The sequence below is a fragment of the Suncus etruscus genome, chromosome 3, assembly GCF_024139225.1.
Source record: "Suncus etruscus isolate mSunEtr1 chromosome 3, mSunEtr1.pri.cur, whole genome shotgun sequence".
In the NCBI taxonomy this organism is placed as follows: domain Eukaryota; kingdom Metazoa; phylum Chordata; class Mammalia; order Eulipotyphla; family Soricidae; genus Suncus; species Suncus etruscus.
Window position 1 is genome coordinate 5,937,992 of NC_064850.1, and position 15,718 is coordinate 5,953,709.

General features: G+C 40.1%; 1 protein-coding gene across 1 annotated transcript in view; it reads left to right on the forward strand.

Annotated features, from left to right (window-relative positions):
- PRKCH (protein kinase C eta) overlaps nucleotides 1-15,718 on the forward strand; it is a 296,395-nt gene that overhangs the window by 149,632 nt on the left and 131,045 nt on the right. The window contains exons 3-4 of the mRNA XM_049770537.1: nucleotides 11,874-12,024; nucleotides 15,329-15,363. Of these exons, the coding sequence (XP_049626494.1) occupies nucleotides 11,874-12,024; nucleotides 15,329-15,363 (186 nt within the window). The remainder of the gene's footprint in view (nucleotides 1-11,873; nucleotides 12,025-15,328; nucleotides 15,364-15,718) is intronic.

A 15,718-nucleotide genomic window follows, 5' to 3' on the forward strand; every position in this document is an offset into this window, starting at 1 on the left:
TTTTTTGGGGGGGGGTCACATCTGGCAGCACTCAGGGGTTCCTCCTGGCTCAGCACTGAGAAATTACTCCTGGCAGGCTCGGAGAATTATATGGGATATGGGGAATCAAATTGGGGTCGGCCTGGGGTTGGCCATGTGCAAGGCAAAGGCCCTACCACTGCGCTATTTCTCCAGCCCCACATCCTCATCTTTAAAGGAAAAACAATGGAATATTACTCAGCATGAAAAGAAAAACATGAAGGTATTGGAGTCAGAGAGATAGTACAGCAGACAGGGTGTTTGCTTTGCAAGTAGCCAGATTTGATCCCCAGCATCCCATGTGGTCCCCTTGAGTTCTGCCAGAAATGACTCCAGAGCACAAAGCCAGGAATAAACCTTGAGCAGTGCTGCATATGGCCCCCAAACAACAGCAGCAGTAACAGCAACTAAAATAAATACATAACAGTAAGTGAAAGATGCCAAAGTGAATTAATGTTTTATGCCAAGTATATATACCTTAAAGTTAAAGAAAAGAAAATTAAAGTTAAAGAAAGTTAAGGGGGAAAAAGGGGGGGGGAGATATTGAGTTGTAGAAGCTAGATTAGTTAGCAAGCCCTAAGTGTAGGGGTCACTGAAGGAATGAATGAAAATCTAACATACCAAGGGCCAAAGAGATAGCACAGTGGTAGGGTGTTTGCCTTGCATGCGGCCTACTTGGGAGAGACCCGATTCGATTCCCGGCATCCCATATGGTTCCCCAGCCTGCCAGGAGTGATTTCTGAATGCAGAGCCAGGAGTGATCCCTGTGAGTGCTACTAAGTATGGCTCAAAAACCAATCAATCAATCAATCAATCAATCAATAAAGTTCTTTTTTAAAAGAAAATTTAACATACCAGAAGAATGATATATAAGTAACATTGGGATACTTACAAGTTAGATTGGATGGAAGAAAGGTGCTAGCAAAGGAGATAAGAGGAAATTACAGAGTGAGATAAACCAGATATTAGAGCCTTTCTTAAAGGACTAAGAAGAAGAGAGAATTTTTTTTTACTTTCAAAGATACCAGATAGTGAGATGAGAGAACATGGGAACCCAGGAATCTGATAACAGTGGGCTGAGATGCCTTTACATAACTCTTAATGGAACATTGGTCATCCCAGGATTCTGTTTCCATCACTTTTCTGCATAGAGGGGAGAGGCTTAACCTTCATGGGTGCTTTGAGCCATGAATTCTACTCAAGAGAGTAAAAACCATTCTCAGGATCATCAACAAGGAGGGTGTTTGTCTAGTCTGAGCTTCCTCAGAGGGTGCCAGATCCCTGAGAAGTACCTCTGTGCAGCAGCCCTGGAGTTGGTTCTTATAATGCATAGTCTAATCACTCTATCTGAATTTGGAAATAACTATGAGTCAAGTAGTCAAGCTCGTTTCAGAAACCAGAAGATTCTAACAGGGTAAAGTTTCCTGGCCAAGGGCGAGGAGTGCTTTGCTCAAATTCAAATACACACAAATACAAATACAAATTCACGAATCCTTTGTTGCAGCCTTTGTCACTACTGGCTCAAATTTTAGGAATCATCTCTCTATTCTTTTTCACTACCCTCGCCTTTCTTTTTTCTAAACAACGATTCCTCTCAATTTTTGAAAGCTTCATTCTTTGGAGATTAAATCTTCCAAGCCTGTGATTCATCCTTCACTGGCCATTTCTGTCTCAGGCAGAGTTCATCTTAGCTTGGATTCTTATTGCAGCATTCTCCAGGTGCTTCACCTGTGATCAAACATGGCTTCTTCAGGATGTTTGATGGTCCTGTGTTCATTATTCTGCCAACCCACTCTCTGCATCTTTCAGGGATGGATTTTGAAAGCAAAAACAACAACTATTTAATACCAGTACAATATTTTCTGTCTCTTTCCGAGACTAGTAACTTTTAGGCAATAGTATGGTTTTCCTGTTTTGCTCATAATTACTCCCTCCCATGTGTACAAATGATAAAACAAATATCTCCGGAAAAAGAGGAAAAACATTTGATAGTATTGGTAGTTCAACAATAGTAAAACACTGCGGTGGCCCCGCTTCTATCATTGGCTGTTTGGCCTCACTTCACCTTCCTGTTAGTTTCTGTTTCCTCCTCAGAAAATTTATTACTTTCCAGGGAATCTAGGAGGCCCACAGGACAGTGTGGTGCCATGTGATATTGCCCACAGGGCCCTAGGAGAGATGCCAGAGAATCTAGTCTGTAGGCAATTCTGCCATCAGCCCACTCCATGGACCTTGGGCACAAGGTTTAGCCTCTCTACTGATGGTTTTCTAGGTATTGATTGCCCTTTCTAGTAAATGAAGTAATTGAATTAGAATTTTAGGATTTTAACAATGAGTTATAACACTTGTGTCCTGCCACATACTTTTCTGATGATCTAACACATCAGCTCAGCAAGTCCCCTCAGAATGAATGGTCTTTTGAAAGAAGGACATTCTTGGCTTCCATGTTCTATGCATAGAGAACCAGATCTGGGAGATTACATAACTAGCTGCCAGCCACCCCACTTGTGAGGGAGAAAAGCAGGATGCATGCCTTAATCCTAGATTCCCATACCCTTAACTACTACATGCTGACTTTGCTGTCGAATGTCTGTCCAGCTTCTCTTTACATCCCTGTTGACAAGTCACAGATCTTCCCAAATCACAATGCTTTTGCCTCTATGCACACTCAATAAGGTTATTAAATTGTGTTCTACACTGAATCACAGTTCTTTATACACTTCATATATGTGATTCTGAACATTGAAATGCTCTAGATTTCTCTTCCTGCTTTAATTTGGTTGAAATCAAATTAAGAATCACTTGAAAATTCAAAGTTAATCACTCACATTTTTGGCTTGCATCACCATCTTTTGGGCCCGGAGAGATAGCACAGCGGTGTTTGCCTTGCAAGCAGCCGATCCAGGACCAAAGGTGGTTGATTCAAATCCCGGTGTCCCATATGGTCCCCCGTGCCTGCCAGGAGCTATTTCTGAGCAGACAGCCAGGAGTAACCCCAAAGCATCGCCGGGTGTGACCAAAAACCAAAAAAAAAAAAAAAAAAAACATTTCTGCAACTGGGAATGTAAAGCTTTCACTTCAGGAAGGCAGAGCCAGGTGAAATATTTACTGTTTTTGAAATAAAGTTAAATCAATGTTGCAGACTTCCTCTCTTTAGCAATACAGGTGTTAGCGTTTTGCAATGAAAACCCACCCCAGGATGCATGTTGTTTTCAAGTCTGTTGTACTTTCTGAAGTCTCAAAAGTGTGTGGGATGATGATCAGATTTTATGAAGTGGAATTTTATTTCAAAACAGCTCATTCAAATCTCCATTCTATTTGACTTAATTACTCTCCACCCTCTCGATGGGATAGCTTGTCAAAAGTCACTCCCAGGAAGAGAGCTGGGCTTGAACACAGACTCTGTTCCTACCTCTGGTGACTGGAATGTGAGTTTCCATGCTGGGCACCAGCCAGCTTCCTATTTACTTAAAGGCTTTGGGCCTGAGCTGCAAACAGAAGTTATGATGCAAGTTTTGGCTACAAAGCATGTTCTGGTGGCCTGACATCTTCGACAAACATATGATAAAAGCTTTCTCAAAGCCCGAGTTGGTATAAGGTAGAAATAGGGGAGAAGAGTCAGGTTTAGTCTGGTTAGCCTAGTCCTAAGACAACAGTGGGCTGAGCTAGCAATGAGCAAACTCCTTCTACACTCTGTATGGGGGTCCAATTGGTACTAAAGAAAAGGGAGTGTACCCCATTGCTTCTTCTTCCTGTGTGTGGCATTAATCAAACAGAGAAAACCAGATAAAGCCACATGGGCCTCCATTTCCTTTCTTTTTGTTTTGTTTTGTTTGTTTTTGGTCTGTACCTGCTGATGTTCTAGAGTTACTCCCATTTCTGCACTCAAGAATTACTCCTGGAGATCTTGGGTGACCATGTGTGAGTCTGGGGATCCATCACAGGTCAGCTGCATGCGAGGCTGTACTATTGATCTAGTCCCCCCATTTTCTTAAATAATCAAATACCATATTTTTTGCTCTACAAGGCACACCCGACCATAAGACGCACATAGTTTTTAGATGCTCTTCTCCTCTGCACTCAGACTTCAGCTCCAGGTGGCATTCGTTTCATAAGACACACTGGAAGTGCATCTTACGGTATGAAAAATATGGTACTTTAGGGCTGGAGAGATAACAAGGAGATAAGGTGTTTGCCTTGCGTGCAGAAGGTCGGTGGTTCGAATCCTGGCATCCCATATGGTCCCCTGAGCCTGCCAGGAGCAATTTCTGAGCATAGAGCCAGGAGTAATCCTTGAGTGCTGCTGGGTGTGACCCAAAAAAAACAAAAACAAAAACAAAACATAACAAAATGGTATTCTGTACATTCCCCGATGTATGTATACTTGCTCTTTAAACAAAAGAAGGTAGTCATATGTAAAAAAGAAGAATACATCTTTTCCAAACCACTTTGATAAACTGATTACTTGAAGGTGCTAGTGAGAGCCAGGGGGACACAGTGAAAGAGACCAACTGCCCGCCCCCCCCAGGATCTGGGTTGAGGGAAAGGTTGTTAGAAAACTTCTTGTAGAAGAGAAAAAAAAAAAGAAAAAGAAAACTTCTTGCCTTTATTCAAATTTGGGATAGGCCATTTAGGCCCCATTTGCAAGCGTGTGTAGGACTCCTTCTGGGTTAAGATTCTTTGGGTCAAGAGATCTTAGTGTTCATCTCTGCTGCTGTAATAGCTGTGTGTATAGATTCGTGGTGGGAGTCAATTCATGAGATATTTAAGATGCAAGTGAACTGACCTTTTAGTCCTCTTTATCGCACTGAAGGACTAAATACGTAAATTCATGGTAATTAAGCCCCAAGGGAGAATTTAATTTGCATCTAGGTGTGATGAGTGTTTAATAATTCAAGCCATGTTTTGCTTTGGTCAGTTCTGAGCTGTGCCTCAAATGAGTAATAAAACAGACTAGACACTGGGTGATACTATTGACATTTTATTATCATGTCAGTAAAAATTAAAACCTGTTGCTCATTTATAGAAGCTTTCTGGAAGTATTGTCAAAAAGAGAAGTGTGGTTCAACAGGTTGACTTCTGTGCTTAGGTGAGAAAATTTTAGGAACTGGTGCTAAAGAGGAAGTGGGTAGTGTGTTTGCTATGCCATCCCAATGTGGGTTCTGTCCCTGACACACTAAATCAGATTCTCTATATAGGCAGGATCTGATATATATATATATATATATATATATATATATATATATATATATATATATATATATATATCCCTGCTATCTGAGCTATAGATATATATATCCCTGATCCCTCCAGGAATGATCCCTGAGTGCAGAATCAAGAGTAGTCCCTAAATTAATCTTGAAGAAGCTTTATCTGATAAATGCTACATTTATTTTGGCATATTTACATAATTTTTCTACTTTTATACATTATGTTTTGTGTTACAAATCCTCTCCCCCCTCCCATTGGTTTCTTTTAGCTTTCTGCCTTTTGCCAAATGTTTAATTCCTTAATTTGCAAATCTGTGAATACTTGCAGGGGTCTTCAAACTGTGGCCCGAGGGCCACATATTGTATTTATTCCCATTTTGTTTCTTCACTTCTAAATAAGATATATGCAGTGTGCATAGAAATTTGTTCATAATTTTTATTTTTACTATAATCTGGCCCTCCAACAGTCTGAAGGACAGTGAATTGGCCCTCTGTTTAAAAAGTTTGAGGACCCATGCTTATGGCCTTAGATTTTATTAGTCTTAGTTCATCCAGTATTGTAGACTTCTATAGGAAAGTAGCAGGCTACGAAACATCACACAGAAATCCATGGCTTTTTAGGGGCTGGAGTGATAGTGCAGTGGTAGGTCATTTGTCTTTTATGCAGGTGATCCAGGACAGACCTGGGTTCGATCCCTGGCGTCCCATACGGTCCCCAAGTCAGGAGCAATTTCTGAGCACATAGCCAGGAGAAATCCCTGAGTGTCACTGGGTGTGGCCCAAAAACCCACTCCCCCCGCCAAAAGAAAGCCATATCTTTTCTATAAGCAGATGTTGAAATAGAATAAGATGAAATTTTAAAAAAATCCCAGTCACATTTGTGTCTGACAAAGTACCTGGAAATCAGCTTACTAAAAGAGATGAAGAACTTAAAACTATCCCTAGATAGTCTTGTAGCTGTGTGAACAGGATTTTAAATTATATATTAGGTGTTCTTTTGTGTGGGTGAGGGGCAGGACCCAGGGTCCCATGCATGCAAGCTGTGTTCTCTATTGTTGCACTGTCTCCCTGACTCCTGAGCATATCATCTAATTGATTCTTTTGATATCCTAAATACAGAATTAATTAAGTCAATTAATTTTGATGATACATTTCTATCCATCATAATCCATTATTTTAGTAGCTTAATCTGGATGCTTCTAATGCTCCTTATAATCTTATCCTTGCCACTTTTTTTTCCTTCTGGTTTTTGGGCCACACCCGTAAGTGCTCAGGGGTTACTCCTGGCTCTGTGCTCAGAAATTGCTCCTGGCTTTGGGGACTATATTTGATGCTGGGCATCGAACCCGCTTCTGTCTTGGGTCAGCCACATGCAAGGCAACTCCCCTAACAGTTTTGGAAGTACTTACAGAGTAATATTAAATAATTGTTATCATAATTGATCTTATTTGTATATAGCTGCCATGGAATTTTTTAAATTTACCATTGAGTTTGATCCTTTTAACCCATGAGTATAATGTTTTGTTTGTATTAAAGAGATAGACCCCATGTCATGTTTTTCAAAAGAATGTTACATTGGAAAGTTAACTTTTATTATTTGTTTATTTTTGGTTTGGGGGCCATCCCTGGATATACTCAGGATGTAATGTCTGGCTTTGAGTACAGAGGTCACTCTTGGTGACTTGGGGGCCCATATGAAGTGCTGGAAACCAAACCTGGGTCAGCCATAAGGAAGGCAAATGCGTTACCCACTATACTACCTCTCTGGCCTTGAATAAATACAATTTTATCAAGCAGCCTTTCAATATCACTTGAAACAATAATTACATGGAATATATTATGCTGAGTGAAATAAGTCAGAGAGAGAGAGAGAGAAAAATGCAGAATGGTCTCACTCATCTATGGGTTTTAAGAAAAATGAAAGACATTCTTGCAATAATAATTTTCAGACACAAAAGAGAAAGAGCTGGAAGTTCCAGCTCACCTCAGGAAGCTCACCACAAAGAGTGATGAGTTTAGTTAGAGAAATAACTACATTTTGAACTGTTCTAATAATGAGAATGTATGAGGGAAATGGAGAGCCTGTTTAGAGTACAGGCAGGGGTCGGGTGGGGAGGAGGGAGACTTGGGACATTGGTAATGGGAATGTTGCACTGGTGATGGGTGGTGTTCTTTACTTGACTGAAACCCAAACACAATCATGTATGTAATCAAAGTGTTCAAATAAATAAAAAAAAGAAAGAAACAATCATGCTTCATTTTTTTTTTTTTGTTTTTCGGCCACACCTGTTTGATGCTCAGGGGTTACTCCTGGCTAAGCACTCAGAAATTGTCCCTGGCTTGGGGGGACCATATGGGACTCCTGGGGATTGAACCATGGTCCTTCCTTGGCTAGCACTTGCAAGGCAGACACCTTACCTCTAGCGCCACCTTGCCGGCCTCATGCTTCATTTTTTTTTATCTATTAAAAGAGTAAAACATAATAATAGATTTTCTAATTATACACTCATTGTTGTACTCCTGCAAAAGTCCCCCTTAGTCATAGTAGGGTTGGTTGTTTTTAAAGATATGCTACACAGTATTTGGTTTATTTGGGTGTAAGTGTTGCTATGCAAAATCTGTATAAAGTGAACCTTTCCAAATAAGGACTCAGTTTTATTAATAGTTAAAGTGAGGAGAGGAAACTGGGGAGGAAAAAAAAGAAGAGACCAAACTTATGAAAAGAATTCTGTTCAACAATTATTTTTCCATTTAATCAGGATTAAGTCACATGCTCACAATAGTATTCATGTATTTTGGGCTGGGGCATACTTGACTATGCTCAGGGATTACTTCTGGCTTTGGGCTCAGAAATCACTCTTTGTGGTGCTCAGAGGACTACATGGGACGCCAGGGTTGGACACATGTAAGAAGTTCCTTGCACACTATCCTCTGGCCACACATTTGTGCTTATGTTCTACACAATGGCTATTCCCGACCAATGTTATTGGACACAGTTTAGTGTTCTGCTGTAAGCGCTTATATTTGAGAAAAAAACACTTATTTTATTATTAGTTTTAAAAGCCAATTATTTTAGAAAAGCCACTTTCAGATAGAATTTCGATCATAAAAGTCTATGTATTAGATTTGACGGTTTCAAATTGTATAGTACAGCCCCCATTCAGTATTTGCTTTCTTCCTTCCTCTTGCCCTTTCCCTTCATCGTTGGTGATGCAGTAATGGTAGGGGTTCCTCATTCACTGGCACTGCCCCCTTACACAAAAGCATATGATCACTTACATGGCTGAGGGTGCAAGTCTTGGTTGTGGTGCTCACTCTGCTCGGAGTCACATTTCCTGGCAGTGCCACTTGCACCTCTTTCAGCTGTGGTACTTTCCAGGGCCTGCACCCCTGTTTTACTGATCCAGGATCCCACCTAAGTGCAGTGCAGCTGCAGATTCCCTGTAGCTCCAGAAACACAAACAATAGCACTTCCAAGAATCCTGGACTGCCAGAATCAGTCTCAGCAGGTGTGTGACACCAGTGATTGTGACTTCATGCTTGAAAGACTGGTGCCCTAGATAGGATATATTTTAGCACTTCATTGAGGATTTGTTAGTTTTTCAAGGGTGTGTCCTACTATATTGCTTTTCAAAGTCAAAAATCTCAAATAATGGTCCCTTTTTTGGGGGGGTTGTTTGTTTTTAGTTTTTTGGGGGGCCACACCCAGTGGCACTCAGGGGTTACTCCTGGCTCGGTTCTCAGAAGTCGCTCCTGACCATCTCAGGGGACCATATGGGATGCCAGGACTTGAACTGGGGTCCATCCTATCTTGGCCACGTGCAAGGCAAATGCCTTACCACTGTGTTATTGCTCTGCCCCCTGTATCAGAATCAGATCTTTGACTCTTTTGTTTGTTTGTTTGTTTCTGTATTGTTTTTTGGTTTTTCCTCCTCCCCACCAATGCTCATGGTTACACCTAGTTCTTCACTCAGGAACTGCTCCTCACAGTGCCCAGAGAGACCATAAGGGCTGCTGGGAATCTAATCCAGGTTTGCCAATTGTAAGGCAAATGCTCTACCCTCTGTACTATCTCTCCAGCTTCCAGCAGCTGTCATTCTGCTTTAACTCTGTTACATCTTTAGCCCACATTGACTTTGGGTATGACTCTAGCTCTTAAACATCACTTCTCATATACTACATGAAAATGCTTCAACTTTGGCAAGGTTTTTCATCTTTCTTTGCAGTTTATGTTACATCCTAAGTCATTCACCACATTCTAATATTGTAGCTCAAAAAACCTGGAAGCCAATATAATGAGCAGAAATAGATGTTATTACTAAGTAGAAGGGGATATTTGTGTAGGTGGTCCACTGGGGAAAAATTGGAAACTAAACACGGTAACATGAAAAAAATAGGCTAGATCACTTTTTTACTCATTCATTTATTTTCCTATGATTTAATAATGAGGGCTTCTGCATTGACCAACTGAAATATGTCTTTCCTGGGTCCAGGTTTGGAATTTAGTTGGAAATCTAAAGAGGATGGGTATTTTTTATGGGTAATGGGTAATCATGATAAAAATCAGCTCTTTTAATTTTATTTACTCTTCCTTACTTTAATATTACTATTATTTGTGGTTGTGTGACACACATTTAGTTGAAGAATTGTGGCACCATGGATTTCAAATGACAGTGGGTTATTAGGATCTTATTGGGGCTTATGTAATGATCCCAATACAAATCTGAGTTCTCAGGCTTACAAGGCTGGCTCTCCCAGTGAGCTATCCATGGCCCCTGCTAGCCTGGGCCTTTTTTGTTTTTTTTTTGTTTTGTTTTGTTTTGTTTTGTTTTGGGGTGCCACACCCGGCAGTGCTCAGGGGTTACTCCTGGTTGTCTGCTCAGAAATAGCTCTTGGCAGGCACGGGGGACCCTATGGGACACCGGGATTCGAACCAACCACCTTTTGGTCCTGGATTGTCTGCTTGCAAGGCAAACGCCGCTGTGCTATCTCTCCGGGCCCTGTTTTTTGTTTTAATTTGGTTGGTTGGTTTTAGTTTGGGGCCCACACCTGTAGGTGCTCAGGGCTTAATCCTGACTCTGCCAGGTATCACTCCTGGCAGGAATCAAAGACTCAAACCCTAGTCAGTCATATGCAGTACATGAAATAAAACAATCTTATGACTACTCAAAATAATGACAATATTACATTTTGTTGCTTAGTATTTAATTTATAAATCAAGCATATTTATTCATCTCATTTAAATATATTTTATACATTTTCTTTGTAATATTGTATATTTTATTTCAAATTGTAAAGTTTTCTTCTGAGGAGTATGTCAACTGTGTTAACTTCCTATGGGGCTCATGACATAATAAATGGTTGCAAACCTCCGGTTCCTTTTTTTACACCTTGAGCTATATATGTTATATCTGTTAGTGCTAAGATTATGTCATATAGTTTCCTTTAAGAATGGGGTGTTTTCCTTCTTTGTTTTGGAATAAGTTAAACCCTAACATTACTGTGTCTTGAAGGCTTAAAATAAATCACCCGTGAAACTGTCTGGATGGGTTTTACGAGGCAGTTTTTAGAAAGGTTTCACAATTACTTCTGGAAAAATAGTTTATTTCGTTCATGTGGTTCTTCAGCTCTTTTTGAACATTTGTATTTTCATGGCAGTTTGACTTCTTCCAGATCTTAAGCTGTACTAGCAGTTTTTTTTCCTCACATCCTTTCTTAAATTTCCTTGCATCAGTGATTAACTTGAAAAGCATTAAAGAAGTAATGTTTCTAGTTCTTATTGCAATTCTCTGCATATATCAGAAAAGTTCTAGTATAATTATATAAAGGATAATTAACTGTGTTAGGTTATATAAAGGATAATTGACTGTGCAATTTTCAATCTTCTGCTTAGAGGGTGTGATTTTTAACATGTAAGCCCACCTCCCCATTTTCCTTTTTATAGAGGCTATACCTGGTATGGTGTTCTTTTATATATATATATATATATATATATATATATATGTGTGTGTGTGTGTATATATATATATATATATATATATATATATATATATATAAATCTTTATTTAAGCACCATGATTACAAGCTTGTTCGTAGTTGGGTTTCACTCATAAACAGAACCCCCGCTTCACCAGTGTAACATTCCCAACACCAATGCCCCTGGTATGGTGTTCTCAAGACAATTTTTGCCATGTTTCATGCAGTTCCCTTGTTCAGTTTGGGAGATTGTGGGAAGTCATTATTATGGCAAAAAAATCATGAGAACCCCTTTTCTCCAGCCAGTTGATAGAGCCAATGGCCTTGAAGTCCTAGGCAGCCGGACAGGGACCTGATGTCCCAAATTGGAGCCTATTTGCCTGAGCAAATATGGGCAACTAGTGAGATTGGCCCAGATACCTCACAAAACCCAGACAGGTATCACAGCTATCACATAAATCTATGCCAACCAAAATGCTGTGTCCCCACCCCCATTAAGAACCCTATAACTGCCAGGAAAGCATGATGGTCTTCTAGAGGGTACTGTATCTTGAAGAAAGAAAAAAATAACTTAGGGGTATTGGTCCTATCAAACTCGCTTTCTCATCCTATTTATAGGTAGTTCCTTCATGGCACCTTATTCTCTTGTTTCCTTTCTTTAATGTACAGCCACACTCCAGAGAGATCGCATCTTCAAGCACTTTACCAGAAAACGCCAAAGGGCTATGCGAAGGCGGGTCCACCAGATCAACGGACACAAGTTTATGGCCACTTATCTGCGACAGCCGACCTACTGCTCCCACTGCAGAGAGTTTATATGGTAAGAGCACCTGCGACTTGCTTCCTGGCACCTTCTTTCTTTCTTTTTTTTTTTTTGTTTTTTTTGTTTTTTTTTTTTGTTTGTTTTTGGGCCACACCCAGAGGTGCTCAGGGGTTACTCCTGGCTGTCTGCTCAGAAATAGCTCCTGGCAGGCATGGGGGACCCTATGGGACACCGGGATTCGAACCAACCACCTTAGGTCCTGGATCGGCTGCTTGCAAGGCAAACGCTGTTGTGCTATCTCTCTGGGCCCACCTGGCACCTTCTTTCTAAATATTTTAGGGATTTTAGAAGAATCAGCATGATTGAAAATGGCTCTTAGGATCTGATTTTTGTCTCTTTTTCTAACAGGCTGACCCAGATTTTTCACCTGTAAGGAAGAAAAAAATGATTGTTTTTAATGTATGGATCTTAGTTTAGGTTTTATTTCTTTTCCCAATCATTTTATAAAGGTGCTGATGAATCAAGAACTGGTTAAAAAGCACTACTCAAAAAAATAGGGGAACTCAGTGGTTAAAAATTAAGTTGGTAAATTATCCCCCGAGGAAGAGAAAAAAAATCAAAAGTATTGGTTTAACAAGGTATGAGTCACATGATGAGTGAAGGAAATGAATTGTTTCAAGCTAAACTTACAGTAGTCTTCAGCCTTATGGTATACAGCCAAAGGTGATTTTATTCAGTGATCATATTCCATAATCTCTGGCATTTAGGAAGTAAGATAATTGTAATTGAGAAATTCTAGGTTACTTAGAGCATTATTTTGACCTGTCTCTAGCTTACATCTCAGTGACAAATCTATTATGTAAAATAAATTTAAGTAATAGATTTCTTTTCATTTCTTAAATTAATGGTAACATTGAATGTATGTATTTGGGAACAGAGGAAGAAAGTATCCTTATACATTTCAGAAGTTGGCATCTGTATCATATCATATCATATCATTTCATATCATATGAGTGGAGTTGTATGTGTTTGCTGTTGGCTGAAGACATTTTGTGAAGGAAGACACATTTGAGTAATTCATGAATATTTATCAGTCACTTTATATTTATTTGTATGATTATTTTGAATTTTAGACTCTTTTTTTTTTTTTTTTTTTGGTTTTTGGGCCACACCCGGCGGTGCTCAGGGGTTACTCCTGGCTATCTGCTCAGAAATAGCTCCTGGCAGGCACGGGGGACCATATGGGACACCGGGATTCGAACCAACCACCTTTGGTCCTGAATCGGCTGCTTGCAAAGGCAAACGCTGCTGTGCTATCTCTCCGGGCCCTTTAATCATCAGAATCTAGAGTTAGCTAATATTCCTAACATTTAAAATCAGAAATAATCTAAGCTAAACTCATGGCTCAAAATTGCTGTTAACTATGTAGCCTATAAAATGTGCCCAAACAACCATAGTTTATTAGACAAAGGTTTTTTTTTAACCACTTTTTTTGTATTGTTTTGGGGTCACACTCATCAGTGCCCAGCTCTTCCTCCTGACTGTACTCAGTCACTGCTGGTGGGGTTGGATGAACCTCATGGAATGCTATTATTTGAACCTGAATTGGCAAGTACCTACCCACTATATTATCTCTCTGGCCATCATCACTTTTGTTTTGATTTTCTTTTTAATTGAAAATTCAGAAGCGCTGGCATCTTTGAAGATGTTTTTCTATTTTTTTCTCCCAGCACTCTGCACTCTGGTTAGTCCAGTCTACCTTTTTCATGGTTCTCTGGGGCTAAACAAATAATGTGGCTGTTCCTTTCCTGCCAAAGTTTTTTTTTTGCTTCTTCCTTTGTAAGGAGGCATTGATGATGATGCAGACATTGATGATAATCTGTTATCTTCAGCACTGAAACTTACTTGACTAGCTCAACATTTTTAACCAATGAAACATTAACCTCCTTGATTTGTTGTTGTTGTTGTTGTTCTTTTTTTGTTTGTTTGTTTTTGGGCCATAACCAGCTTAGAGTTACTCCTAGCTCTGTGCTCAGGAATTGTTTCTGGCAGACCCGAGGGATCATATGGGCAGGAATTGAACACGTGTCCATCCTGGGTAAGCAGTGTGCAAGGCAAACGCCCTACCTACCGCTGTGCTATTCTTCTGGCCCCCTATTAAGCCTTCTTACATACATACACACATACATGTGTGCATGTGTATTTGCATGCACTGTTGTGGCATATAGATGTTTATGAACCTACATATGTCATATAACCCATAAGTGTCTCCTTGAGCACACAATTGAGATATTCATTTCATTTTGCATATATAAAACTTTTGCATAGTCTTTAAAATACCAGGCTTGGGGGCCGGAGAGATAGCACAGAGGTAAGGCATTTGCCTTGCATGTAGCCGACCCAGGAGGGACCCGGTTCGATTGCCGGCATCCCATATGGTCCCGCCAAGCCTGCCAGAGGTGATTTCTGTGTGCAGAGCCAGGAGTAACCCCTGAGCACCACTGGTGTGGCCCAACAACCAATCAATCAATCAATAAATAATGCTAAAAAAAATTGCCAGAGCAGCCTTATGATGAACTACTGTTAATTCTCTTCTATAGATGTGGACTATGTGGCCCAAAGAAGTTCTGATTTGGCCCCTAGATCACCTCCCAGCTTCCGGGCGAGGTCTCAGAATCCTCATTTGTGAGAACTAAATGAGATGGTGGATGCCAGCCACCTGGCTCTCTGCCCAGCAGATATTGTGGCTTTTATAAAGTGTGGTTTATTTATTTTTGTTTCTTTGATAATTGCCCCACTACCCCGAGTGCTAGAGAGAGACAGAGATCAAAGTTGTTAGGCTGCTTTGCAGGCTGCATTTCTACTTCCCTGGACCCCGGGGGCAAAGTGGGCACAGGATGAGGGAAGAACGCTCAGGGCAGGCAGCTGCCATGGCCTCACCTGCTTATATCTGAATGAATATCTGTTTACTGCACTTGGCACATCCTTACATGTATGTGTGAGAGAATGCGAAATCATGTGGTGGAGTGATACATCGTGCTGAGGCTCTGTCTCATGGACAGCTGAGAGTTTGTTGGCATTGAGGGTTTGGGGAGATGCATAGTGGAAGGGAAGGGTTCAGAATCACTGATGCCCACCTATTTGTCTCATTTGGGAATGTTCTAGAACATTTGATCATTTCCTCTTTTCTTTATGGTAACAAACAAGCCTTCATCAAGTACACGCCGTTTCTTCACTGAAACTGTTTTTCATCGCTGACTGCAGGATAGGACTTGCTTTCCCACAGCACTGTAATTATAAGGGCATTGTTGCTAAAAGAGTTGACTGATGACATTTTTTTTTCTCTCCTTTTCTTGAACAGGGGAGTATTTGGGAAACAGGGCTATCAATGCCAAGGTAAGAAAATATTCTTAAAACTATGTTTAGGACTTGGGATGTTGCTTAGCTAGAGAATACTTGCCTTGTATGTGTCAGGCTCCTGGTTCAATTTAAAAAAAGAAAATAAAAAAAAAACAACTCCAATTTTTTCTGGCACCAAAAAAAAAAAAAGACCCTATTTAATCTTGTTCATATGTTAAAATATTATTATGCCAAAAGAAACAGGATTCATTCCATTAATAATTGTACATATGAGACTCTCTCTATATGATTACCATTCTTTAGTGTGGGCTAAATTTGGCCGATATTTAAACAGCCTAAAGCAATTTCTATTTTAATTCCTAAAACTGAGAGGTCCATAAAATTTAACTTT